The sequence below is a fragment of the Netta rufina genome (genome assembly GCF_964035555.1).
Source record: "Netta rufina genome assembly, chromosome: 8".
Lineage (NCBI taxonomy): Eukaryota > Metazoa > Chordata > Aves > Anseriformes > Anatidae > Netta > Netta rufina.
Window position 1 is genome coordinate 9,454,997 of NC_140131.1, and position 27,303 is coordinate 9,482,299.

General features: G+C 55.9%; 1 protein-coding gene across 3 annotated transcripts in view; it reads left to right on the plus strand.

The window, feature by feature from the left end:
• The window catches only part of LOC311212185 (phosphatidylinositol 3-kinase regulatory subunit gamma), a gene marked incomplete at its 5' end in the record, with an annotated part of 54,140 nt that overhangs the window by 5,140 nt on the left and 21,697 nt on the right, over positions 1-27,303 (plus strand). The window contains 3 exons of one of the 3 annotated variants that reach the window (XM_084291382.1): positions 2,599-2,721; positions 3,844-4,045; positions 4,220-4,305. In XM_084291382.1, the coding sequence (XP_084147508.1) occupies positions 2,599-2,721; positions 3,844-4,045; positions 4,220-4,305 (411 nt within the window). Of the gene's footprint in view, positions 1-2,589; positions 2,722-3,843; positions 4,046-4,219; positions 4,306-19,171; positions 19,858-27,303 lie in introns of those variants that run through there. The other 2 variants (XM_084291381.1, XM_084291383.1) reach the window with 2 other exon arrangements.

Here is a 27,303-nt window from a genome sequence, read left to right on the forward strand (position 1 = left end):
GTCCGGCAGGCTCCTACACCCGATGGGGTCAGGTCTGGGGGTTGTGCAGGTGGTGACCACGGTTTTTGGGGTGTTTTCCTTCTTTGTGGTCCCTCTGTCCCTGCCCTGCAGCCGGGGAGGGGACACGGAGACCTCTAGGAAGGGGCAGAAAGATTTGGAGAGCCTGGGGGAGCCGTGACTCATCCTGCAGCATCATTAGCTTCTCGCAGGGGTTATCATCTCCCTCCGGTACCCGAGCGGGGGCAGAGCCCTGCCTCGGGGTTAATTTAACCCTCCCCAGGCCGCCGGCCCAGCCTCACGTTGGGGAGCACCCCGGGGAGCACCAAGGAGGGGAGCTGGGCAGGGGGATGTGACCGCGTGTCCCGGAGGTTGGGGACAGCAGAGCAGAGGCTGTTTCTGTCCAACAAACCGAGGAGACCTCAGGGGAGCAGCCCCATCCGAAATTAATTGCTGGCAGGAGGCAGCAACCCCTCTCCGGTCTCCCCATCGCGGCACTCTCGGGGTGCTGCAAGGATGTTTTGGAGCCTTGCTTTGAAATCGGGCTGCGCCTTCCCTTTGAACGCGCCTCCGAGCCTATGCAAATGAGCTAATTAGGCCATGTGGAGCCCCGGGCTGATTGCCTGGGGCCAGCACTCATTGGCATCCCCTTCCAGCACCCAACAGGCTGCGGCTGCTCTCCCCAATCCGTGCTGGCACCGTCTGACAGCTCCCCAGCGAGACCCCCGCGGCGGGCAGGGGCTGTGCCAAGTCGGAGTAGGTACAGGAGGATTTTGGGCTCGTCCCCTACTGCCCGGCCTAAGGGGAAGCAGGCGTCCTCCTCGCTCATCCCCACGCTTGAAACCTCGAGCACCAGGCTCCGTACGGGGACAGGAGCCACCCCGTGGCTCCCTCAGCCCCGTGAGCCCCTCCTGGGCACAAGGACACCGGGATGTGGCTGTGGGGGCTGCCCCAGGTGCCCACCCGGCATCATCCCAGGGTTTCAGCCAAAACCAGGGGCTGGAGCATCTCCTGGGCCATCGATGGCCAGTTGAGGGGTCCAGCAGCGCAGCTGGGTGCTGGGAACGTGTCAGGCAAACCCTTCCCACGGGCACTTTTCCATTTCTTTTTATTTTTTTCTTTTTTTTTTTGATTTTTCTTTCTCCTCTCCCAGCCCCGCGGCGCTGCCTTTGCCCCGGGTCGCCTTCGGCCACGCTGGCGGCGCGGTGCCTTTTGTCACGGCGGGTTTGTGGCCGGCCCGGGTGCCTGCTCCTGACCATGAGGTAGCGTCTCCAGCCGCTGGGTTAAAGGCTTCGCCCCGGGGATTGTTCAATCTGTTTGCTTTCCCGTCAGCCAGCCAAGGGCCGGGCACTGAAGGGAAGGCAGCGAGGTCCTGCCGGTAAGGGAACCGCCACAATTTCTTGTCCCAGAGCAGGGGGAGATGGGCACGGGCCTCGTCTGCCCGGCCACGGTGGGGACATCTCGGGGAGATGCTCTCCAAAAGCCCACCAAGGTCTGGAAGGGGGGACCCAGCTCGGGGTGCCCAAACCCAGCCTACGATGGGAGCCCAGCCTGACCCTAGGAAATGGGGTTTTTCACCACGTTGGGCTCATAACCCCACTGCCAGTCGAAATGGTTGGAGGCTTGGGGCATTTTTTGCTCCTTTGGAGAAGGAGTGTGCCCCCAAATGCCTCCGATTTGGGGAAAGCTGCACTTGGGGATAAAAACGCAGAGAGGGGAGAGGCAGGGGGTGCAGATCTGGGCACAGCCACCGCCTTGCTCCTAGATCACATCATACCCGGCCACGTGGGACCTGAGACATCATCCCTGAAACCCTGCAAACTCTGCTCTTTCATTTCAGTATCCTCACTGAGAAATTCAGCTTCTATAAACGAACCATTTCAATTGGCCTCGAATACCTTGGGATTTCCCCCCCCAGCACACCCCCTGCGAGATTTCTCCTGCGAGGAAAATTTCAAAACACTCACTTCTGGCTCCAGCTTGCACCAGAGCCAGATTTTGAAACCTCGAGATCTTTGCAAAAGGGGACGTGTGTGTGTGTCCCCTGGGCTGCCGGGCTGGGACCTCCAAGACAAATTCATGAGGCAACGCCTCGGCTGAAGTCACGTCCCCATGCCGAGCTGGCCACAGGGCTCGGCGGGACCACGGGACACATTCCTCCGAGTGCTGGCCCCGTTTTGGGATGATCTCAGCCCTCTTCACGTGCTTTGCCCTGTTGCTCAACCCCACAGCTGGGCATCTGCGATTTGGGGCTGGGGGAGGCGATGGCGCTTTGGGTTCATTCGTGGTGTTTTGGGATCGCTGGGGTGTTGTGTTTGTGGCCTCCTGGCGGGGCGTATTTCTTTGGGGTCGTGGTAGAAGGGAGGATGAGTGCTGGAGGATGAGTGCTGGAGGATGCCAGTGCCAGGCGCTGTCCATACAGTGACCCTGGGCACCCCAACCCCAAAACTGGTGGCAATGGGACAGGAACGGTGGCACCAGGAGCATGTAGGGCAGCAGGGCATGGGCAGGGAAATCCCCCCACGTCCTGAGAAAGGATGGGAAGCAGGGGGACATGCAGCGGGCTCAGGGCTCCCTCTGGGCTTCTTGCAGACCCCTCAGCCGTGGACATGGACCTGCTCGATGCCCAGACGCTGGCCGAGGCCCTGAGGTGGTACCTGCAGGAGCTGCCAGCCCCACTCATCCCCCCTGCCGTCTGCACCGACCTGCTCCACATGGCTCAAGGTAAGCACGGACGGGGTCTCCCCATGTTTTGTGAGGTGGAGGAGTTTTGGGAAGCCCCTGTGAGGAAAAATCCCAATATCTCCAGCTCCTGTCCCCATCCGCTGGGGATACTGCCCTAGGGGTAGCTTTTGGCTTTGTATGGGCAGGGAAAATTCATTGCTTTTTCAGCTGGAAGTGCCTTTAGGGCCTCGCAAGCTTTTCAGCCTCTCCTGCAGACAGATGGGACTGCCGAGTTCATGGCTTTAGCTGAATTTTGTCGGCGAGGTGGCACACCTGGGGCTCATGGCCAGCAGCCGACGGGGTGCCCGGCCTGCCCAAAGGGAATAAGGCACATTGCCACGAGGTCTCCCACCTGGTCAGACCCTCTCCTTCCCCCCGATTCCCTTTGAAATCAGATTTCCCCCTCTGACACCAGCTCTCCCTGGTCGCTGTGCCTGCCGTCCCCTTGGAGAGGGCCACGGGGACAGCTCTGGGTGAGGAAGAGGAGGGACACCGCAGCAGAAATCCCCCTGGGCTGGGGGCACCAGGCCGCTGCCTTCCCCTTCCCCGTCGGAGAGGAGAAATCAAAGGCTGCCTCCCTTCCAAGGATAAAAACGCAATTAGGAAGCAATTAGCCGGGTTGCCTCGTTAAGCAGCTTCAAAGGGAAGCGCCTTCCCCCTGCAGCCCAGGCCGCTCGCTGCTGTGATGAACAGAGGCAGAACCACCGGGGCTTTCAATAAAAATAAAAATAATTTTAAAAAACACCCCCAAAAAAAAACAAATCTTTGGGGAGAGGAGTCCTGGACCCGCCGGGATCCAGCTCCAGGTCCCGAGGAGCGATGCTGGAAGCTCGAGGTGCCCACGGGCACGTCCCTGTGCCTTGCCATATCCCATGTCCCCCCGTGGCAATGGCAGTGCCATGGCACCAAAAGAAAAAGGGTGACACCCAAAAAGGCTCTCCCACATTTCTCCTGGCAAATCCTTTACCTCCCAGCTTCCTTTTTCTGACAGAAGACCCCGACATCTGCATATGGGATGGGGTAAAAAGAAACAGGGATTTGGGGAGGGGATGTATGGTGGCAAACCAAGGCTCCGTGGGGATCAGAGACCCCCCTCAACTTGATTTCTCCCCTCGTTGGCAGAGACCCCGGGCCTGGAGGAGTGTGGCCAGCGAGCCCGAGCCCTGCTGGCCCCCCCGGCCCTGCCGCAGCCCCAGGCACTGCTGCTGCAGGAGCTGGCCCAGCACCTCGGCCGCCTCTGCCAGGGCTCCCGCAAGAACCGGCTGTCGGCTCGGCTCCTCGGGGAGCTTTTTGGGGAGCTGCTCCTCCGCCCCGCTCCCTCCAGGTGAGCCGCCCACATCCCCCCTCGCCCATCCATTTTGCATCATTTGGGGTCAGGAGGAGTTTTGTCGTGTGCCACCTCCTTACATCCACCGGGGAGCCTTGGGGTGGTCGGCTCGGGGACCCCCGGGGACATCCAGCTGCTGGCACCCTGACGGCCACCCTGTTGTCCCCACAGCGCCGAGGCGAGCCCCGAGCTCTGTGCGAGGATCCTCGAGTCCCTCATCGTGGCCAGCGAGGCGGCGGAGCTGCCGGCAGCCCCCGGTAAGGGACACGCGGCCGGAGGGGTGGTGGCGGGGGGCAGAGCTGGTGGCACGGCTCGGGGACGGCCACCGGGGGGGGTCTCATCGTGCCGAGGGGTCTCGGCAGGGTGAGGGCTGGGTGAGATCTGGCTGGGGTTTGGGAGGGAAAAAATAGCAACACAATGATAATATGGTGAGGGATCGTGAATCAGAAGCAAATCTGGGTTTACGATTTGGACTCTGCCCCTCCTGTTTGGTGGCAGTTTGTGCCCTGTCCTTGTCCCCAGCCCCAGGACGTGCCTCTGTGCCCCCTGGATGGGATGTGGCATATCCCAAAGGACAGACACGGCAGGGAGGAAGGGTGCTGGTGGCACAAACCACAGCCCCCAAGAATCGTGGAGGTCCATCCCTGCGGGATCCCATCCCCAGCCAAGCCCCAGCCACGTCCCTGTCCCCCCACCGAGCCACCCGGGAGCCGCAGCAGCTCCCAGACCCCCCACTCAGAGATCTGTTGGCGCTGGCCCCGGGGACTCCAGGCTCTGTGCGCTCCCTCCCTGTAATATATCTGGGTCCCTGTCATCGCCCTGCGGCGCTGGGGGGTGGCCGGGCAGGATTACAACTCCTAATATCCCCCATAAATCAGCCTTTCAGTCCCAGCGGCTGATTTATGGCTCCCGTCCCCGAGACCGGGGCGTCTCTTCCCCTGCCGATCCAGATGTCGGGCAGCTGTGGCCCAGCCGTCCCCAGGCTCTGTGTGACAGTGACATTCTCACCGATGTCCCCAGACCTTATGGTGGCACCGGTCACACCCACCACAGCAGGGCTGGGCAGGATTTTGGGGGTCCCCCTCCCCTTTTTGGGTTCCGATCTCCTCTAGGGGTGCGAGCCAGGATGGCTGCGTGCCCCCAGCTGGGTCCGGCTGCTCCCTTCGCATCCAGAAGCGAGGATGTGATTACTCGGCTGTCATCACGTTCGGATGTCGGGAAGCTTAATTAAATGCCTGTAAAGCACTCGGGGGAGCAGCGGATGAAAGGCGCCCTATATAAAGCGCGAGGAATTATTATTAGGCAGGGGCCGCGCGCCTCCGGCCCGGCCCGGCCCCCCGCGACCTGGCACCGACATTATTTGGGTGTGTGGAGCGGTGGCTCTGTCATTCCCCGTGTCGGGGAGCTATAAATACCCCGGAAGAACACGGCGGGGGTGTGCAAACAGCCCGGGAATAGGATCCAGGAGCTGACACGGAGGAAACCGCGCTGTGACCTCAGGCTGAGTCAGGCACAGACGTACCCGGGGCGCGGGGCACCACGGGGGTATGGACGGGGGTTATGGGGTCGTGTTTGGGATGGTGGCCCCGGGAGGCTCCCATCAGGACCCGTACCATCAGCAGGGACTGCAGCAGGTGCCCAAAAGCACCCCAGGGACACGGGGACATCGCGGGGGGTAGAAGGGGACGGGGGGCGCACAGAGCCCCCAATCCCCCGGGGCTGTTTGCAGAGCTGGGCGAGGGGGAGGGAAGGCGAAGGGAAGCAGTGATGTAAATACCGGCTCAGCTGAAGGAAGATGACTTCATCTCCTTTTCCTCTCCTGCTGCTATTTATAGGCACTTTAATTTACTCCCCTTTGCTTTATTATCTCTCCGGCAAGCCGTTAGCCCTCAGACAGCAGGATGCCTTTATTCACCATGCAGCAAAGTCTGGTGGAAAAAAAAATAAAATAATGCCACCACCCAAAAAAAAAAAAAAAAAGAAAGTCAAAAGCAGAGGCAGGGAAAGCAAGCAGAGCGCTGAGGGGACGGGAGCATCACTGTCCTTCGGTGCAGATTTGGGGAGAAAATGCGCGGATTTCAGCTCCGTTTGGGGATGAGCTCCTTCAGAGGAGGGTTTTAGCGGAGAACAGCCTGGCGGTTTCCAAGCCCAGGTCTTCCCCAGGGGGCCGTGCTGCTGGCAGGGGACAGGGTGGGCTGGCAGGGGACAGGGCCAGCTGTCCCTCTGCAGGACACCCGGCGTGGCAGCCACCCCCGCATCGCTCTCTCCGTCTCTGCTCCGCGTCTGTCCCCTCGTCGCGACGGGCCGGTGAGCGTGCCAGGAAGGGGACGGGAGCATGACTAGCAGGAAAAGGGATTTGGAGTTATAAATACCACCAGGGCATCTCCTGCTGTCCCTGAGAGCGTGGCGGAGCCGGGCAGGGGGCAGATGGCACCGGGGCACTTTCCTCACAATTGGGATTTTGGGATGCGGCCACGAGCATCCTGGCTCTTGGCTTGGGAAATCGGCCACAGGGAGACACAAAACATCCCAAGGAGGCCAAAAGGAAAGGGATGAGCCTTGCCAGAGCACCTCCAGGTTGTTTTGTCTCTCAGCCTATGTTTCATCCCATGGGGATGTCAGGGGGCAGCCCCCAGGATGAGTTAAAAAGAGGAAAAGCCCATCCAAACCCCTCTGGGTAGAGGGTGAGGAGAGGCAAGCGGTCTGCTGCGAAGATCCCTGGTTCTGGCTGCCCTAACCTGAAGATAACACAGAGCAAATTAATGCTGGGGAGGGAAAAAAAAAAAAGAAAAAAAAAAAAAAAGAGAGATCAAGAGCCTAGCTAGTGACGTGAGATGGGGAGAGCGGCTAAAAATAACAGCTCCCCCAAGGCACGGGGAGGAACACGCCGAGGATGCGCGCTCTTGCGATCCCAGAAGGAGCCTCATGCTTCTCCAGCTGCTCCGGCCCGAGCGCAGCCGAGCGGGGTGAAAGCAGTGGGGAAAGCCTCCGGGGTGCCCACGAGGTGGCTGAACCTCCACGAGGCCACGCAGGGCAGCATTGGGGTGAGAGGTGTGGGTCTGTGCTGTGGACCAGGGAGCGATGCTGCCCGCTGGAAACCAGCCCCGTGGTGCAGCAGAGGATGGGGAACCCCCAGCACCCCGGGCACCCAGCTGGGGGGCAGATGCTGCTGCATCCCGCAGGCAGATTTCGGTGGAAGACCCTGGCAGTGCTGCCTTCACAGCTAATTTTAGTCTGTATTTAATTAATGGTGGAGCGGGGAGGGCAGCGGGCACCTCGGAGGAGCAGGGGACCCCGGCAGGGATGCAGGATGGGGCCGCACACACACACACACAGCTTGGAGGGATCCGGCCCCGCTCTGGGGACCGTCTGCTGGCGGAAACATCGCTCAGCTCGGATTGAAACCCTTTTCCTCCCCAGCCTGCATGGCCGGGGCTGATAAAGGGCCGCTCGGACCCGCAGCATTGTGCCACCAAACAATGACCGGCCGGGGAGGAAGCGGCTGCCCGGGGGCTGGGGTGAGGATTGAGCCCCTCGGTGCACACCGTGTTTCTGGGCCTTATTCCTTTCTTTTTGGCTGATGTTTTGGGATGGTCTGGGCACCAGAACCAGGAGCATCCTCTCCTGGGTGGCAGCGGAGGGGCAGGAGCACATCGGCTCCATAGGAGACGTCGGGAAGAGGGTGGCTGAGCCTCCGTGATGCCATCGGCACCGCCGGGGTGGCAGCGATGGAGCTGGGGACCAGGCAGCTGGTGGCTGCTGGTGAGAGGGCAGCAGAGCTCCTCGCAGCCTGCTGCCTTTACAATCTATTAACGTCATCTCGCCGCTCCAGCCGGGAGCCGCGCGGGCAGCAGAAACGCTCGGGCACAGATCAGATCAGAGCAGGATTTCAATTACAGTAATCAAAGGTGACACAGATAAGAAACCTCTGCTCTGTGAAACCACGGCAGCTGTCCGCTGGCTCCAACCCGCACGCAGCGACAGCGGCTCCATCAAAATCACTGGAGTGGCACTAGGGTAAAATTGGATTGCGAATCCATTTTCAGCTGGCGTGGTGGAAAACGCTTTCCCTGCACTCCTTGGGGAAGAAATCCGCCTTCCCAGGGGGCAGCGAAGGGGGAAGGTGCCAGGCGTGGAAATGGAGACGTTGCCCTGGCTGCCATCCCCAGCACAGGACTGCCCACCCTCAGTGCCATCCCATCAGCATCACCCCTTCGTCCTGCGCCCACCCTTCATGCCCTGGGGATGGCTGCGCTTTGGCTCCATCCCAGATCCCCTCCTGGCCGTGCCCCTCGGTGTTTTCTCTGCCATCCGGCTCCTGCTGGTAGCAGGGATGTCAGGGGGGCTCCATGTGCTGATGAGGGAGCCGGCCATCCCAAACCGGAGTGGAGCTTGTGAAGAATTTCCAACATCAAAAAAGAAAAGAAAAAGAGGAAGAGAAAGATAAAAAGAGAAAGAAAAAGCAAAAGATAAAAGAAAAAGAGGAAGAGAAAGATAAAAAGAGAAAGAAAAAGAGAAAGAAAGAAAAAAGAGAAAGAAAGAAAGAAAGAAAGAAAGAAAGAAAGAAAGAAAGAAAGAAAGAAAGAAAGAAAGAAAGAAAGAAAGAAAGAAAGAAAGAAAAAGAGAAAGAAAGAAAAAGAGAAAGAAAAATAAAGAAAATGGGAAAGAGAAAGAAAAAGAAAGAAAGAGAAAGAAAAAGAGAAAGAAAGAGAAAGAAAAAGAAAAAGAGAAAGAAAAAAGGAAAGAAAAGGAGAAAGAGAAAGAAAAAGAAAGAAAGAGAAAGCAAAAGAGAAAGAAAGCAAAAGAGAAAGAAAAAGAAAAGGGGAAAGAGAAAGAAAAAGAAAGAAAGAGAAAGCAAAAGAGAAAGAAAGAGAGAAAAAGGGAAAGAGAAAGAAAAAGAAAGAAAGAGAAAGAAAAAGAGAAAGAAAGAGAAAGAGAAAGAAAAAGGGAAAGAGAAAAAGAAAATAAGGAAAAGGAAAAGCAAAAGCAAAAGGAAAAGGAACAAAAAGAAAAAGAAAGAAAAGAGAGAGAAAGAAAAAGAAAAAAGTGAAAGAAAAAAGAAGAACTAGGGGAGAAGCTGAACAAAATGCCTTAACCATGCTGTTATGGATCAGCTGGGGACAAACTGGGGGGGATTTGGGATCTCAACCAAAGCTGGAGGTGTGGCTCGGGGCAGCCCCGAGCACCCAAATGTCCCCGTGGCATTTTGGCCCAGCGGAGGCGGCTGCCACCTGCTGCGCTCCCCCTGTCCTGGCCACTCAGCTCCCGCTCCCCTGGCTCATTGCTTTGGTTTGAAGAAACTTTGGCAAGAAATCTGTTGGGACTGAAGCAGAGGGTTGAGTTTTGGGTTTTTTTTGGTAGCGCAGAAAGCAAAAGCAGGCACTGGCCCTACCTGGATGGCCTTGCCCCGCTGTTCTGGCCGCTGCGCGCCTATCGGAGGAGCACTGCTCCTGGCCTCCGACAGCTGCATAAAAGCACTAAACCGAAACATCTGGAACGTTTCAGCCAGAGAAACCCAAGCGTTTTGGGGTCCAGAGTGATCCAGATGATCCAAGACAAATTCACAAGCCATCGGGCTTGACCTGAAGCTGTTGCTTCCAGCAAGAAGCCCTCATCCAAGCCATCCCGTCCCACATAGCCAGCCCCAAAATCCCTCCGTGCTGGCTACTCCTGATCCCGTCCAATTTCAGCTTTTTCCCCACAAAAAAAAAAAAAAAAAAGATAGGAAACAGTGGTACATGCACAGCGCTCCCTTCCCAGGGAGCCCGTCCCTCACCAGCTCGAGGGGACGAGGCTCGGGTTCCTTTTTCCAAGTAGGGTGGATGCGCTTTGCAGACACAGATAAGGGATTTCGCCATCTGGAACAGCTTCGGGTTTCTTTTCGGGTGCCTCCTCCCCTCTCGTGGCCTCCGCTCGGGCTCCCCGCGGCTCCCCGAGAGCGGAGGCCGCCTGCTTTTGGCAATTAATCCGGGCGCGCTTCCTGCTAACGAGGCTCCCCACTTTAAATTATAAATGGCCCTCGGCGTGTGTGCACACAGACGCACGTGCGCACGCGGAGAATCCTTTAAGGCCATCATTAGCTGTAATTAGCGGGCTCTGTCACTCATCTTTGGCAGTTCGCGACGAGCCCCGAGTCGCAGGAATCCGGCGGCGGATAAAATAAACACGGTTTCAAACAGTTTGGAAATAACAAGCCCTCATTAATCAGACAAGCCCCAAAGGGGAGCGCTGGGGGAAGCAGCAGGCTCTCCGCCATCTCCGTGAGCGGGGCTTTGGGGGCTCGGCTCCCCCCTTCCCACCCCTGCCCCGAAATGTGGGATGGTCTCACTCCTGGGCTGTTTGAGCCTGAAACTGGGTGAAACCTCCCCAAAAAGGCTCCTGCATGGTTCTTCCCTAGGGGGAAGCAGCCGAGGCAGCGCAGGGCTCAGGATCTGGCCCTGGATGCACATTAAGGGTATGGGGGAGGCAGCGGGAGCATCTGTAGGATCCCCCAGCATGGGGCAGAGAGGGATTTGGGGTCAGGGCTGGTGCGAGGGAAGTTTCCTGGGAAGCAGGGGGAAGCGGGGAGGGTTTTTGTTGTGTGTTTTTTTTTTTTTTTCAGCTGTCACAGCTGCAGCTAAATCACCGCGAATAGGAGGGGAACGGGACACACGAGGCTGGATTACATTACAAAGGAGCAGTCCATCATGGGGTATTTAAAATAAGCCGCTTAGATGCACAGTAGCAGATTTGGAGTGCTAAGGGAATTGAAGGCGCTGTGGCTTTGCGAGGCTGGATCAGATCTGGTGAAGATGCCACTTAGGACAGCACATCCCGTCCTGCCTCGCTGCCCTGCCCCGGGGGACACGCACGTGGCCCCACTGGGGACCAGCCCAAGGTGACCCTGGCTGCGCTGGGGTGGGCGACAACGTCCCGTGGCATCTTCCTGGGATGCACAGTGGGTTCAGCCCCTCTTTGGGTGGCGCTGAGCCCTGTGGGTAGACGTATGGTGAAACAGCTCCGGGCTGGGGATGCCCAAAGGGGAGCTGTAAATGTGCTGCTCCTCCTAGCTGGGCTCAGCTCAGCTCCAGGGAAAGGGATTTCAGCCCAGGCAGGCATTTCCCCAAAGAGCATCCTTTTGAGAACAGGCATTTCCCACACCTCTGGGCCGCTCCGATCCCAAGGGCTCACCCGTGGTGGCCCCGCAGGGACATCCCTTGAAGCATCGCCCCATCACCAGCCGTGCCCCCAGCCATCACGCCGCCCATCCCTTTGCACCCAGCGAGGGCAGGGCGCAGAAACATGCCCACAAAATCCGTGGCCACATGTCCGATTAGGCTGTGGGACCGCCTGCCCCTCTCCTTGCCCTTCTCCTGCGCCCTCTGTCCCCTCCTCACCCCGCTGGGCTGCTGCGCTCCGCTGCTGCGCTCCTGCGGGTTTACCCGCTGTCCCCAGCTCCCCCCAGCATTAATCCAGGGGAGGATTAAGGTTAACAAGCTCCTGGAGCCGCCCAGCCCTCGTGCCTGCCTGGGCAGACCACTCTGCCCCGGTCCCGAGGAGGGCACGGCGCCCTGCTGTCCCCAGGGAGCCGCCTGATGGCCCCCAAATCCCCCCACCCCATATCCCCCAACCTCTCCTCCCCCAGCACACACCTCACACATGGCATGGCCCATACTCACCTCGCCCCATATCTGTTCCCACTGCCATCCCTGGGGGTTTGGGGCTCCAAAACCTCCCTGAGCATCTCCCCCCACCACCTGCAAGCCCAGGGGATGGGGATGGGGATGGAGGGAGGGGATCTTGGCCTCTCCACCCTCCTCCCCCCATCCCCTGGCTGCTCAGCCCCAGGTCTCCCGTTCCTAGATAGCTCTGGGCTCCTGGCAGCGGGTTTGCACACACGGAAAATGTCTTAATCCCCTGATCCCTGCCCCATGCTGCCCACCACAGCCATAATCCCTGCGGGGATGCAGCCAGGGGGCTGGGGACCCTCTCTGGGACCCCCACACGGTGCTGGGACCAGCACTGGGGGACGGGGTCCCAGGGGTGCTGCTGCCACGGGACGGGATGGTCTGGGCAGAGCTGCTGCCCTCCTGTACCAGCCCCATAGGGAACAGGGCTTTTAGAAGAGGTGGCGTATTTCTAGAGCTATTTTCTTAGCTTTATTTGGGATTTCTATATGCATTAAGCTGAGTGTAGCCCCCATCCCCTGCCCCGTATCCCCCCAGCAGCAGCTCACCCACGCGGGGGGCACGGGAATGGATCCTCCCCGGCGTGCGGGGTGCCAGAGCGCCCCGTCCCCGTCCCCAGCCCTATTTCCACTCTGCCTTCACCTGCGCTGACCCGGGAGCCGTAATCCCCCTCCTGCTGCACCTGCAGGACGTGGCCGGGTTATCTCAGCAGCTGGTCCCGGCCGGGTGAGCTGAGGCCACCAACGGGGCCAGTGGCTGCGGGATGAGGGACGCACGGTGCCAGCCCCTGCGGGGGAGCAGGGCAGGACGGGCTCCGTCCTACACCACCACCAACCCCAGCCCCGAGGGAAGAGGGCTTGGGATGGGGGAACCCAAATGGGAGGAGGAGGAGGAGGAGGAGGAGGAGGAGGAGAGCGAGAGGCTCAGCACCACCTCTGGGGGCTGGAAATGGGCACAAGGACCAAAAAAAGCGCTGTTTGCAGCCGCGTCTCCTATATTTATAAGAAGCAAAGAAGATGCTGGGATAGCGGCTGAGCTGAGCTTTTAACCAGGCAGATTACACTTAGCAGGAGCATTTACCTCTGCCTCTAATCCGCCTGCCACAAAGACTTGCTAACTCCTTCCCGTATTTAACCGGGAGGCTTTGAACCCGGTTTTTGCCACTGATGCGCCCGGTGCCCACCCGAGGGGGAAATCCCGCAGGAGCAGCCACTTTGCACGATTTCCCTGTGATTTTGCTCCGGGTTTATGGGTTGGCAAATGGTTCAGCGATGCTGAGGGTAAATTGTTCCCTCAATTGTTCCCAATGGGTTTGGGGTTGGTGCTGGCACCCTGGTGGTGTCCCTGTGGGCACCAGCCCGGCGATGTCCGTGCAGGTGGAGCTGGTTGGGGTGCACCATGGTGGCAAGGGAACTGAAACCTGCAGGGTTAGCTGAGCCAAAAAGGAGATAAAATATGTCTGGGAGGTCAGTGAGGGGACTCAGGGCCCTGCCTGCCCCAGCTGGTGCTAACTGGGAGGACTGGTCCCCAGTGCCCAGGTGGGTGAGGTCCCCATGACATGGATGCGCTGTGCGTCAGGGCTAGAGGCACAGCAAGCTCCTTGGGGAGCAGCAGCAGCCCGTGCCCATGTCCCCATCCCCACCCAAAGGCTCCAAATTCTCGAATCAGGGCAAAAAGCCACATTGGGAGGCTGGGAGGGGGCAAGCACACCGGCACTTTGCTGTTTATTCCCCTCCTGTGGCCTTTCTACTGAGAAAACCATCAAATTTCAGCAAATTCCCCCCAAAAAAACTAGCAGTAGCTTCTGGGAAATGATTTTTCCCCGGTGGGGTGAGCAGGGCTGGAGATGGCCGGCCGCTGGTTGTAGCAAAGCACACCCGGACCCTTTCCCAGCACGGACACGTCCCGGTGCCGGGACCCCAGCAGCATCGCCCCGCGGCGTGGGCGAGAGCAGCCCCAAGGCGCCGGTGCCGGGCGAGTTTCTCTCCTGACCGACCGCTCGTTCAAGCACCCGTAACTCCCTCTAATGTGTTTTTCTTCTTCTCTCTCCTCTGGGGATGGAATTATTCTGGCTTTGTGCGAAAAAAAAAAAAAAAAAATGGCTCTGAAGTGCTTTGGAAGTGGAAACCTCCCATTACGCTTCTGAAAAATGATATTAATCTTCCCTCTCCCTTTATGAAGTGCTCTCTCTCCCAGATGGCTCGGGACTGGAGGTAGGCATTTGATGTGGAAATAACCCTCGCTGGAGGAGCCCTTTTGATGTCTGTTTGTCACGGGGCTGGTGGCAGGCGTCCCTGCCCATGGCACGGGGTTGGGACCGGGTGGCCTTCGAGGTCCCTTCCACCCAAACCGTTCTCTGTGAGGTGGGCATTCAGCTCCTGGGAACCCAGCATCGTTCACCAACCCCGTGTCAGGTCTGGAAATACTCAGCAGGGCGAGGATGGTAATAAAGGACAGGTCCAATAAAGGACCGTGCGTGGTGGTAAAAGGCTGAAGCAACGGGAGGTGGCTCTGCTCTTCTCCCCAAAGTGAAATCAGGCAGGGGATGGCAGCAGGGTGAGGGTGAGACCTCCGTTTTCCCACATTTGCCACCGATTTCCCGGCGCGGGCACCGCTGGCGGCGATTTTAACGCAGGCGCCGCTCCGTGTGTGCAGGAGGAAGAGGTACTGAGTTACTGCAGGAAGGGCTCGGGACCATCCCGCTCCTCCGCGAGTAACGTTGCACAGCTCCTCTTAAAATCGGACCTGAGGAATTTACAGAGTGGTTATTGTGCATTCCTTGGAAAAAAAAATAAAATCAAATCTGAGCGAGTGGTGCCAGTGCACTAAAGCGACGAGCAGAGGAAGTGAAAAATATTTTGAATTCCTATACAGGGTTACATTTCAAAACCGTCCTGCTTTCAGAATTAGGAGGGGGTGGCTTTTTTCTCTCCTTTTTTTTTTTTTTTTTATCCCCCTAATTTCTCTGAACTTGTTACAAGTCTCCTTCCATTTTGCTCACCGTTTCCAAGCGGCTAGAGAAAGGGAGGCCTGGCACGCCGACAGAGATGCGAAGTGCACAAAAGGGAGCCGAGTGTGGGCCGATAATTCTGTAATTGGAGCCGCTCGAGGCGAAATTTTTTTTTTTTTTTTTTTTTTCGAGCCAGCCTAAATGGGGATCGCTGAAACCCTTCACAATCGCTCCGCCAGGGCTCTTCTTTAATGGATTGCTCCGTTTAACTCTCTCTGTTTGTCACTGGCGAGATGACAAGAGGAATTAGTGTGCTGGAAAATAGAAGGTGAATGGCAGCTCCCCGGCCCGCTTCCACGGCCCCGCCGTCCCCGGGGTGCCGCGATGCCAGAGCCGGCTTGCAGGCAGCTCTGCGGCCCCGACAGAGGAGGAGGGGAGCTCGCCTGCAAAAAAAAAAACCAGCAGCTCCAGCACTAAAACAAGCCTGTGGGGAAAAATATGGGGTCCGCACATCGGGCTGGGGGGTCCTGGAGCACCACGAGCGGCTCCAGGCTGGGGAAGACCTCAGTGTCCTGGCGAGGCCGAGTCCCAAACCTTTCTTGGGCTGCAAAACAGCTTTGTATTTTGCTTTTACAGCCCGGAGGTTTGTTTTTTTTTAAAGCACTGTGGGTTAATGTCAGCCTGCCGGGGGCGCGGGGCGTCTGGGTGGGAGCACTCGCCGGCGGAGGGGACGCGGCGCGGGCGCTGCTTTGGAGATGCTCGGACACCTCCATTGTCTGCAGGCAGCCTCGGAAATTTTGGCAGCGCCGATGCCCCGAGGCTAGAGATGTACCTTTCGCTTTTCCCATGAAATTCCACTCCGGTTTGGCTGAGTTATAGCAAAAAAAAAAAAAAAAAAAAAAAAGTTTGAAAATCGCCATTTCCCTTCTGCTGCCTGCATTCCTCAGGAAGGCTTTGGCAGCCTGTCAGAACAATAACTGAACGTGAACTTTCTGAAGAGCTGGCCCTGCCAGAGCAGCGAGCCGGCGCGGCGTGTCCTTTCCCTCACCCCCCTTCCCTCCCCGTGCCCACCCCTCGAGCACCCGTCCCGGGCACCCTTGGGTGCAGACGTGCCCGCTCCAGGCAGCAGGAGGCAGAGCCCAGCGGGGCAAAGCAAGGCTCGGGTCCTCTCCCCGTGCAGGAGAGCTGTGCTCAGCACCCATCCTGCCCCGTTACTCCTGTGGCTTTTGGGGCAAACCCCCCCCCGGAGCAGCGGGGAAAGGCTGGGTCAGGTTTTGCCCAGAGATGCACGAGGTCCAGCAGCAATAACCGACGTTGTGGAGGTTTATTTAAAAGATCCTATTTTTTTCTTTTAACTGCTATTTCCTATGTGAAAAGAATGTTGTTTACAATGCGAAGCCAAGTGCTTTTAAGCTAGGAAATGCCTGGTGTATGATTCCTTGCAAGCTCAGCTCCGCGCGCGTGCACCGTGCCACGACCCCCACGTGCGCCCTCCCTTACTTCAGCCTCGTCCACCCCAACGTGGACAGCGAGGACACGAGCTGCTCAGGCAGCCATAAATAAGACACTTCCTAGCACAGAAGTGTTCCGTTTTCAGGTTTTTGCAGACCGCATATTATTCCTTAATGCAGGTTTTTAAGGCAGTATGTAATTTCCAAACCAAAGCGCCCTACTCGGGCACGCTCGCCGAGCTTTTCCTCACCACAGAAATGCGGCCACAGCTGGGGTGGAGCAAGGCAACGCTTTCACAGCCTATGAGGACATGAACCGACCCCGTAAATCACAGGGGAGGAAGCCCGGTCCCCGTTATAAGCGGGTGGCTCCCTCCGGTCCCGCTTCCCGCGGAGCTGCGGGGGGACACGGGGAGGGGACCTGCTGTCACCTCACCCCGTCACCTTATTGCAGTGCAGGGGTTGATGCTCTTAATCTGATGGCAAATGCTCTGTGGTCCCTTGGGTATTTTTGGGGACAGGTTTGTCTAATCCCAGGGGAAGATGGAGCTTGCAGCATCCTCCATCACTTGCTGGAGGCAGGCCATGGGTTAGGGCAGACACTTCCCGATCCCCGGTGCCTGTGCAGTGCAAGCAATGCCATGGGGTGTTTTCTGCCATTTGGGGTCACCCTTTCCAGTTGGAAAATCGCCCTGCCTTGTGCCAGATCCCCAACAGCAGGCCCTGACCTTGTGCTCTGACAGCAGCAGTCACATTCAGACCTCGGGAGCAGCCAGGGGTCTCCAGGTTGTCCCCAAAACCTCTCATCACCTTAGTGCATTTGGCTGGCGGCACTGCGGACTCGGGACACGACCTGTAGGGTCGGGGTACATGGAAGGGGGTCCACTTGGGGCTGTAGGCACCGGGGCAGATGTGTTGGAGGGACAGCAGGCAATCTGTGCTCGCCTTTTGGTCTCAATTTGCAGCAGGGCTGGCGGCGAGGGCCGGTGCCGTTCGTTTGGTGGTGGTGCTGGAAAGTGGCTCTGCCACGAGCTGGTGTCCAGCCAGACCCAGACCACCCCCAAGCTCTCGGTGCCCTTCTGGTTTCGTTTCTCTTCTCCGGAGAGCCGTGACGTGTTTCTTGCACGCTTTGCACAAGCAGAGGGCTGTGTAAGGCAGTCGGCGTGCTGGGAAAGGGAGAGCCCCGTGCGTGTGTGCTGGGAGCCGAGTAATCCTGGGCACATTATAAGCTCAGTTTTGAGGAATAAAAACACATTAATATTCCGTTCTCTCAAGGCATTATCCTACTGTTTACCATTAGACGCAATCCTCTGCCTTAAATTGCGTCTTTGATTAAAGCAGCAATGAGAGAAACCAGGGCTAATAACAAAATGCATTCTGCTTTAAATCACTAAAGTGAAAACATCAATAAGCTGCAGCCATCAGCGCCGCCATGAAAATGAAGGCAACCATCATGGGAAACAGCAAGAGTGAAATCCACTTTGCCAGCATAAAAGCCAAATAATTAGGTCTTATGTGGGTGGAACTTGTAACGAGGTGCAGGAAGGGGGGAAATGAGTTTCAGCCCTAGCCTCCCTCCTCCTCCAGAGCTGCTCACGAAGTTTTGGGGTGGCGATTGGGCCAGCAGACCCCGTTTGTCTCAGCTCAGTGGGGTCAGCAGTGCCTCGGCCCCATCCCCGCCGGCACCCACGGGCCCCCCTGCACCATCCGCAAGGTCTCGAGCGGGCTGGAGGCGGCACGGCGTTATTAGCACGAGAAATTTAATTTAAAAAAAAATAAGACAGAGGAACCCTATCTGGCGATCGCGGATTAATCAGGGCTTGTAGATGAGGATGTGAAATTAATTTCTTGGCGGCGGGCTGCCTGAGCCTCAGCCCCGTGCCCCAGCGCTGCTCCCTCCAGGAGCTGTTACCGGAGCGGGGCTGGCCGGGGAAGGTCTCTAGGAGGGCTTGGCAGCCCCCAGCCCCATAGCCCTTAGAAAAGGGCAGCGTTTGGGTCTCCCCTGGTTTGTTTGTGTGAGGAGAACCCTGCCAGGAGCCCTCCACCATGGGCCAGTGTGTGAGGAATTCCCAATAATGAACCCTCGGTGCTTTAAAACGTAAAGGTGCTGGGCTTCTGACACAGCCCATGTCCATCCACGAAGGACCCAAGTGTGCCTGGCCTTGCCAAAGGGTTTTTCCCTCATTTTTGCCCCTTTGGCCGTCCTCTGGGGCTGCTCTGCAGGGCACAGGCTCCAGGACCCAGGACCCCAAGACCCAAGACCCCAGAACCCCAAGACTCCAGGACCTCAGGGCCCAAGACCCCAAGACCTCAGGACTCAGGGCCCAAGATCCCAAGACCCTAGGACCCCAAGACTCCCCCCACAGCACTGGGGGTCATCCCCGGTGCCGGTTCCGAGCCCCCCGCCCGCCGGTGCCGCGGAGCGCAGCCCGGCCCCGTCCTTGCCCCGAGCCCGCCCGCGCCCCCTTTGTCCCCCCGCTCCCCCTCAGCGCCCTTCTCCCTTTGTCCCGCTTAGTAACCGGGGCTGCCGGCCAATCAGCACCGAGCCGGCCGGCTTCTCCGCCAGCCGATTGGCCAGCCGGCCCTGAGCCCTCCGCCAATCGGCGCGCTCGCCGCTCGCTCAGACAAAGGCAGCAGCTCTGGCAACGGGGCTCTGCTCCCCCCTCCCTCCCCTCCCTCCCCCCTCCTCTTCCCGCCCCTCGCGCGTGCTCCGCGGCGGCGGCCCCTTGGCGCCGGGCCAGCGGGGAGGGGAGGGGGAGCGGGTCGTACCACCTCAGAGCATGGGGGGGGAAGGGGAGAGAAGAGCGAACAGCGGGAAAAAATGTAAAAGAGGATAAAGGGATATATATGTAGAGAGACAGATTTATCGAATGGCGTTTTATTTTTAAGGGTGTATTTCACGCAGATAAGGAGGGGAGAGAAAAACCCACCCCTTTTTCGCGTAATGGACCCGCCCCGCCCCGCCCCGCCGAGCGCGCTGAGGGGAGGAGGGGGCGTGGCCTGGCGGCGGCCAAGAGGCGGCAGGCGGCGGCCGGGCCCCTCAGAGCCGCCTTAAAATGACGCCGAGCGGGGCCGGCGGCGGCGCGCACAGCCCGGGGCCGCCGACCGCGACACCCGCCCGCAGCCGCCGGCCCCGCGAAGGGCTCTGAGGCGAAGCTGCCGCCGTTAGGGGCTCCCCCCCGATCCGTTTTGGCCGTTTCCTCGTCGTTTTGGGTGTTTTTTTGGCTGTTTTTGGCTCGCCGGCCGGCGGTTTTTTGAAAATCCCCCCGAAAAATGGCGAGGGGTGGGGGGCCGGGGAAGTGGCTGCTGTGTGGAAAGGTGGCTTTTTAAAGAGGAAAAGCTTTTTAAACAGGAGAAAAAAAAGCGTTTTAAACAACAAAAAAGAAGCACTCTATTATATATATATATATATCTACCTATATATTATATATATATAGCACTACCTACTTCAGTTCCTGCAGGGCAGCTTCTCTGTGGCAATTTTTTTTTTTGAAGTGAAATTTTGCGATTTTTTTTTTCCCAAGGGGGTGTGATATCCTCGGAAGGCTCCCCCCTTTTCTTATTTTTTTTATTTTTTTATTTTTTATTTTAAATTCTCCGACTCCCCGCGCCAGGCTGCAGCCCGTGGCGCCGCGATGTACAACACGGTGTGGGCTATGGAGCGCGATGACCCGGACTGGAGGGAGGTGATGATGCCCTACTCCACCGAGCTGATATTTTATATAGAGATGGACCCCCCAGGTAGGGAGCCCGGGGCTGGCTGTGCGCGTCCCCCCGCCGCTGCCGTCCCTTCCCCGTGCCCGGCGGAGGGGTGGTCTGCAGGGGGAGAGGACGACCAGGGGGGTTAAGCCATCTGTGAAGCCTGCTTGGACTCCTGGGTGACCCAAACCTGCTGGTTTTGGAGCAGAAGTGCTTGAATTTTAACGCTGGGGTTTCGGGGGGCAGCAGCGGTTGGGGAGGTGGAGGAGCGTGGCAGGAGGAGGGCTGCGCCCAGCTCCTCTCTCAGCATCTTTTTGGCCAAAAAAAAAAAACAACTGCCTTCTGTTAAAAGCGTCAATTCCAGCTGTATTCATCTCTGGAGCAGCGGTTTTATCAGCCTCTTCACCTGCGTGCCTTTATGTGCCCGTAACGCCTTGATGGCAGTGGTTTGCCTGGCTCCGTTCAGGTTTGGTTTAACAGTTTCCGCAGCTCCTGAGACCCCCTTTCTCTCCAGCACGTTCAGTGTGTGTCGTCTCCGGGTTTTGTTCTTGCTGGGGAAGAGGCTGGGATACTTCCCTCATGCATAGCCTTTTATAACCTCCTCCAAGAGGTTTTGATGCAAGGTTGTTTCTTTTTCCTTGATTGCCGGTGCTGGAAAGGGAGAAATGCATTGTGTGTTGCCTGCCTGAAGTTTTCAGCTGGGATAGAAAGTTTGCTTGGAGTCAGAGCGAGGGGAGGCTTGCGAGTGCAAGGAGAAGAGTTTGATTCTTTCTTTGGTAATGAATTAAAAAATGCCTATATAAAAGGTGGTGAAACCGTATCTGTGCCTCTGAGAGCGTAACTGGCTGTGAGCAGTAAGGCAGTGAAGGACCTTTATGTGCTCGGGTCTCATCTGTGTGTTCAGGGTGTACAGCGAAATATGCACCCAAAATCCCAGCCTGTTGAGAAACTGATAGCAAATGAGCACTTGCAGGTGGTGTCTCCTGCATCGCGTGTGCTGCTGGAGCTTCAAAAAGCGTTTCAGTCCGTGCTTGAATTGTGGCTTGTGTCTCAAAGTGGGGTTTAGTCTCTTTGTTTCAGCCCGGCGAGCTCTTATGTGGGCACTTCTAATTAAAAAAGGGGAAAGGGGATCGTCATACGATTTTCTTGGATCCCAAGGACCTGTAGTCACTTCCTGCGGTAACTGTGATGCTTTCAGAGTTGGACAGGTCTCTGGGATACTCAGTCCTGGCCACTGCTCGTTAAATTCTTGCATAGCTGACACTGCCTATTTTTAGAAGCTTCTCCTGAAAGCGTGAAGTTCAGTCAAATCTGTTTGCTCGCCTCTCTGAATTTCAAAGAGTATCTTCTCTGTAAATGCTTTTGATTTTTTTATTATTTTTTTTTTTTAACTATTTGCACAGTTAATATTTGTTTTGACTTGTATTGAGCAAACAAAACAGAGCTGTACTGTAGGTGACTTTAAACAATTGGCATTGGGCTTTTTCAATTAAAAAAAAAAAAAATTGAAAGCCAGGACTTGGTGTGAGAAGGCTGCTGGAAGGGGACTGGCCTAGCTGGGCTGGTCAGGAAACAAATCTCAGTATTGCTGCAGAAAGCGCCCTATAGCTTCTGGAAGTTTACATTAAGGAGCAGTGCTTCTGTCACTAATAATATCAATATTTCCATCATGGGAGCATTATTGTCAGGGATCAAGGCTCTGCATGTCCCAAACACCAGCTAGTAAAAGGACTTAATGTTGCATGCAGATCCCCCAAAGTGTTTGGCAACTTCATCCTTGATTTTCCTAAAGGAGAAAAGTCAGAGGTGGAAATGATGCATGGGATGGTCCCTATGTGTATGTCCTGCTTTGGCAGAGCTGTAACTTCTAAACTGCAGGGACCCAGGTGGGCTTTTTTTCCCTCTTGACAGGGTGGAAGAGCGTTTTCTGGTGCGGGATGATAGGTCATCCCCAAGGGGAGCGTGGAGGAATTTGGAGGGCTCAGACGCCGCATGCCTTGGGATAAACTCACTGCCTTTGCTCCCGGTAACAGGCGCAGCCCTGCCTGGCCTGCTTCCAAGGAAAATTGGTGAAGGTTTTTCGGTTCAGAATTCCCCTGCGTGGGGACTGGAGTTCCTGAGCAGCTGGACGGTGGCGATACGTTCCCGCACTGACTGACAATATGTGGTGAGCGTCCCCGCTGCCGGAGGAAGGCAGTGTGCTCTTTTGTTCCCAGGACTTGCGTGGAGAGTTCCCCGCTCGGTCTTGGTGCTGCAGCACCGGGCGCTGGGAGCCAAATGGCTCACGCGTGGCTGCTCGTGGTTATTTTAGTGGCTGAACTTCAGGCAGAAGACAAAAGCGAGGTGAGCGTAATGCGTGGTGTCACCTGTAACCTCCAAGGCAAGGGTGCAGGTACTGCTTCTTGTTAGGAGCCAGAGGAGCTTTAATTTGGCTTGGCAGGCTGTCTGAATACACCTTGGTGTTGCACAATAATAACGCAGGAATGAAGCCCCGGGATAGCAGGCAGGCTGGAGTGCTTCCTTCAGGCCTCAGTGCATCTGCAGCAGCTTTTCGGCGTGCTCCGGCTCTCGCTCAGATGCTGTAGGTGTGAATGGATGCTCAGGGCAGCTCCTGAAGCACACCTGCTAGAAGCTAAACTTGCTCTGAAGTTTAAAGCTAACAATCAAATCGGTGCCTCTCCCACTCGGGAGTTTTCTCCAGCAGATGCAAGGTCAGGCAGCGAGTGATAGCGGTGTGGGCTGGTCCCGGCAGGCAGCTCGGCACCACGCAGCCCCCAGCTCGCTCCCCCCCTGTAGGATGGGGGAGAAAGTCAGGTCAGCAAGAGGGGGGAAGCTCGTGGGTTGAGATCCAGAGGGTTTACCGGGTAATGCAAAAGCTGTGCGTGCAAGCAAAGCAAAATAAAGGATTATTTCACTTTCTCATTGGCAGGCAGATGTTCAGGCATTTCCAGGAAGGCAGGGCTCCATCTCAAGTGACAGCTCCTTGGGAGGACAGCCACCATCGCTCCAAGTGTCTCAGTTTTATTGCTGGGCACGGTGTCACGTAGTGGGGGACATCCCTGGGGTCAGCTGCCCTGGCTGTGTCCACTCCCAGCCCCATGTGCACCCCCAGCCTACTGGCAGAGCAACACAATAAAAGCAGGAACCGTCTTGGCTCTGTGCAAGCAGTAGCTACCACATCGGTGTGCTGTTAACACTGTTCTTCAGCACAAATCCAAAGCACAGCACTGCACGAGCTACTGTGAAGAAAATTGACAATCCCAGCCCAAAACAGTGCAGTACCCACCCCTTACTCCCAACTGTTCACATCATGCATGAGGCCCTTGCTAGCTGCCAGCCTTCCCACCCTCTGACTTATACACAGACTCATTCCCTTGGTCCAAGGGTCACCCACATAAAATGCACATTAAAAGTCCCCTGAGTTCACTTATTCTGTGACTGAGGCTCTGCCTGTGCATGGAGTTACCAGGTGCCAGAGCCAGCTCATGTTAAGTCACTGCTGCACTAGCACTGCTTCTTGCGAGGCTCAGCCTCTGGTGTGAGTGGTTCCTGCTGTAGCAATTCCTGTAACATGCATCCTGGGCCGTGGTCACAGACTTTTTGGGACGTTCGTGCACCCACAGGGACTTACCCACAGTCTCTCTGACTCGGGGTCACGCTGGCTTTCCAGCCTGGCCAGCTGTCAGCCCAGGTGCCTGGCCATCGCTGTTATCAAAGCGTTCCCAGCACAGCAGGGGGAGATGATAAAGACTACAGCAGAAGCAGAAAGCAGCTCCTAACAAGCACTGGGCTCTCGGATGCAGTAAGGAAGCGAGCCCTGCGGCAAGCACAAGAGCCTGCCAATTAATAGCTAAACAGAGATAACATCTATAAACTCCGTCTAGTGCACTCCAATTGAACCTGTCATTATCTCAAACCCTTCGAGCCCTACGTTGGGTGCCAAGAAGGATTCGCTCGCGCTCTGCCAGGGTGGGATGGGGGAGCGAATCCAGAAGGTTAGAAAACTCATGGGTTGAGATAAAGGCGGTTTAAGAGGGGAAGCAAAAGCCGTGCATGTGAGCAAAGAAAAATAGGGAGCGTGCACAATCAGAGAATGCCTTGAGTTGGAAAGCACCTGTGAGGATTATCTAACCCAACTCCTGACTCCACGGAGGGCAACCTGAGAGTTAAACCACGCATCTCAGAGCATTGTCTCATGCTCTGTGAAACCACACGGCTTGGGGCCGTGACCGCTTCCCTGGGGAGCCTGTCCCCATGCCTGCCCCCTCGGCAATCAGGTCGTGCGTTCAGCCTCAGCTTCCCATCAGCAGGCAGATGTCCGGCCGCTTCCAGGAAGGCAGAGCTGATGGAGCACGAGGAGCAGTTCCCAGGGAAGACAAACACCGTAAGCCAACGTCCCCCAGCTTTATTGCTGAGCACGGCGTCCCGTGGAACATCCCTGTGGTCAGCCAGGGCCAGCTTTCCGCTGCGTCCCCTCCCGGCTTCCTGCACAGCCCGGCCTCCTCCCGGCAGGGCGGCGTGAGAAGAGGAAGAGACCTTGACACCGCGCGAGGGCTGGTCAGCAGCAGCCAGCACATCGGGGCGTTAATCAGCGCTGGTTTTCATCACAAGCTCAAAACATAGCACCAGAGGAGCTACTGGGAAGAAAATTAACTCTGTCCCAGCCAAAAGCTCTGCAGACTGTTAGCTTTCAACCCATCCTAAACACAGCAGCGGGGCCGTTTCCTACAAAGAGGAGTGGGACTGCAGAGCCACGTCTGTCAGCCCTGCAAAACGTGCCTTAGTGAGGAGAGCACTGACAACCAGCAGGGGCAATCAGGTGTCCTTAGGAGCACCTAATACTTCTACTTGTGCTTCTTCTGGTGTAATAAAAAGCATCACTGATAGTAGGTAGGATCTACACATAGGCAGCTAAATAATTTCCTGTGTCCACAATAAAAATGAGATCCACAGCTTGCAGGCAGCTAACATAGCTGCTGAACTTTCTCATCAGGATTCCTTTAAAATATTGTGGCCAGAACAGCATCACAGGCTGGCATTAGGAAACTGACAGTGGTTCATTCCCATGTTTGTTCTTGCTGTGGGACTTGTTGTCTGAAAAGACAAGGAAATAGGTTATTGGATTGAGTTTATTTTCTTGTTACGACATCTGTTCAGGTCTGCAAAAAGTTGTTGCTGCCAGAAGTTAAGTTTGGAGCAGAGAATTGAGTGCCAAAGCTACCAGAGTACCTAAAGCATCGCTACCTAATTAGCAGGACTAAATCATGCCTTTCCCTTTCCCTCTGTAGATCCGGGGTGTGTTATCAGTTGCATTGATGACAAAATGTGTAATCACTGAATACATTTTGTCACAGTTGGATGAAAATCAGTGCGAGTGTTCCGCGGGGATTTCAGATAGAGATGTCGGCAAGGATACTTGGCTCAACTACAAATTAGAGGTTAGTTTCGTTTGTGTGGATTATGGAGAGAACCACAAGTTCAGAGTAGGCTCACTAATGCCAAATAGGCTCTTGTCTGTGTGCGAGCAGGTAAGAGAAGAAGTGTTTGTCCTGAAGCTGTAGGAGAACTGCCTTGCTGAGGGCTCTTGGGCCAAGCGTGGCTGACTGCATTTATAACTTGACTCAGCTGGCTTTTTCAAGAGTATCACTCTTCCCTGTCTCCTGTTACAGCTGCAACAATGCTGTTATTACAAAATCTTTTAATAATCAAGGTGGGGAGAGGGCAAGAATAATCTCCAGGCTGCTTAGGTTCATCTGCTTTGCAAAAGCAGCACTGCCATTGTATGAGCGAGAGGAGTATTCAAGGGAGAGCAAGTATTTATTCCTCAGAGTTCCTATTTTCTTCTCCTATATAATTTGACAACCCTTGTTTTAGGGGCCCGATACTGTAATGGTAATTTGGAAAGCACAGGGCTCTGACCTGAGGGGCAGCGTTAGCGTGGCTCTGAGTGGTGCTGTGTCATTATCGATGTCAGAGCAGAAACCAAACGTGGCTTCTCGGCTCGGGCTGGTGGCAGGCAGCAGCCAGCTGCAGGTAATGCAGCACATCTACGCCTCACTGGTTCTCCAGTGGGAGAACAGATGCAGATTTTAATAGCGTTGTCAGTATTGTCCTTCAGCTTATCCGAGCTGGTTCCAGAAGCTTATCAAAGAGAAGTTCAGCTCTCACACGTCTTGAAAATGGGAGTAGTTCTGCGAGGCATGCCATCGACACCGCAGCGCCCCAGCAGCAGCTGCCTTCGCTGCAAGCTGAAGTCCTGCTGAAGGTCAGGCTTCCGAGAGCATGGATGCTGGAGGATGAGTTGCCTTGTTGCAGAAAATGGAGTCTGTGGTGACTGTTTTGGGGTAGCAGAAGGAACAAATAAAGTTCAGTCACATTCTGGAGATCCTGGGAAATGGTTTGAAAGAGTCTCTGAGCTCCTGTAGGGAAAGTGACATGAAATGCACAGATCCCATTTTTGTTATACCTTAACTTCTCTGCTGGCCCTTTCATTTAATGACTGCCATAACCATATTTAATTTCTGATTGCATTTTAAGGCTTGCTTTTAAATTCTTCACTTTTCATATTGATGGCTCTAACTGTTAAAGAATATCACTCACTCATCAGCTTTCAGTTAAATACACGAATGCAAAAAATACATGTAACGTCATTAATAAAAAGTGAACTGAATCCTTGCTCGAGATGGGAGAGAGCTTGCCTGTAAAGGCTGACATTTTGTTTATTAGTTGGCTTTCAGATGATATAGGAATGGTTAGAGAGGGGAAGGTTACTGAAGGGGGTTGTTTGCATCTTCTGGAAAGTTGTAGATTGATGCAAACTAAAAAATGGAAGAATGTTCTGAGAAGAAACCAAGCTTTTCACCACTTGTTTGAAAGCCAGACCTGCTCTAGTCCCAGCGAATGTTATTTCTGCATTGTTCTGAACAATCCTGTATCTCATTACGAAGCCTGACAAGAGTTAATCGCCGTGGTGCTTCCTTCGAGCTCACCTGCTTAAAAGGAGAAGGCTCTTCTTGGAGTTTCCTTCGGGGAATATCATTTTCCCAAGCAGCAGAGTCGAATTCTGTCTTCCCATTGCCTGCGTGATATCTTATTCCAGAACGAAGCCATTCAGGCTTGTCTTTGCTCTAGAGCTTGGGAAAACGGAGCGGGATAGTTGGTCGTGCACATCTGCGCCCTTACTGGAAGCAGTGGGGTGCCTCACAGCACCGCGCGCTGGCTGCTCGCTGAGGCACCTCTTGGGCAGAGAGCTGGAGAGTGCTGGAGGCAGCAGCATAAAGAAAACTTCTCTCAGCATCTCCCCGTAAATGTTAAAGGTTAGGTTTTGTTACTGTCAAAAAGGCCGTGTCTGTGTTGGAACAGGTTGCCCTACAACTCGGGGTCCGTGAAGGCAATCGGTGTGCTCCAGCTGCATTTTTTGGAAACTCGTTTGTGTAAAGTAGGTTGCTGAGTAATGCTTAAAGAGCGGGCTCTGCTTTTGTTCTAAGT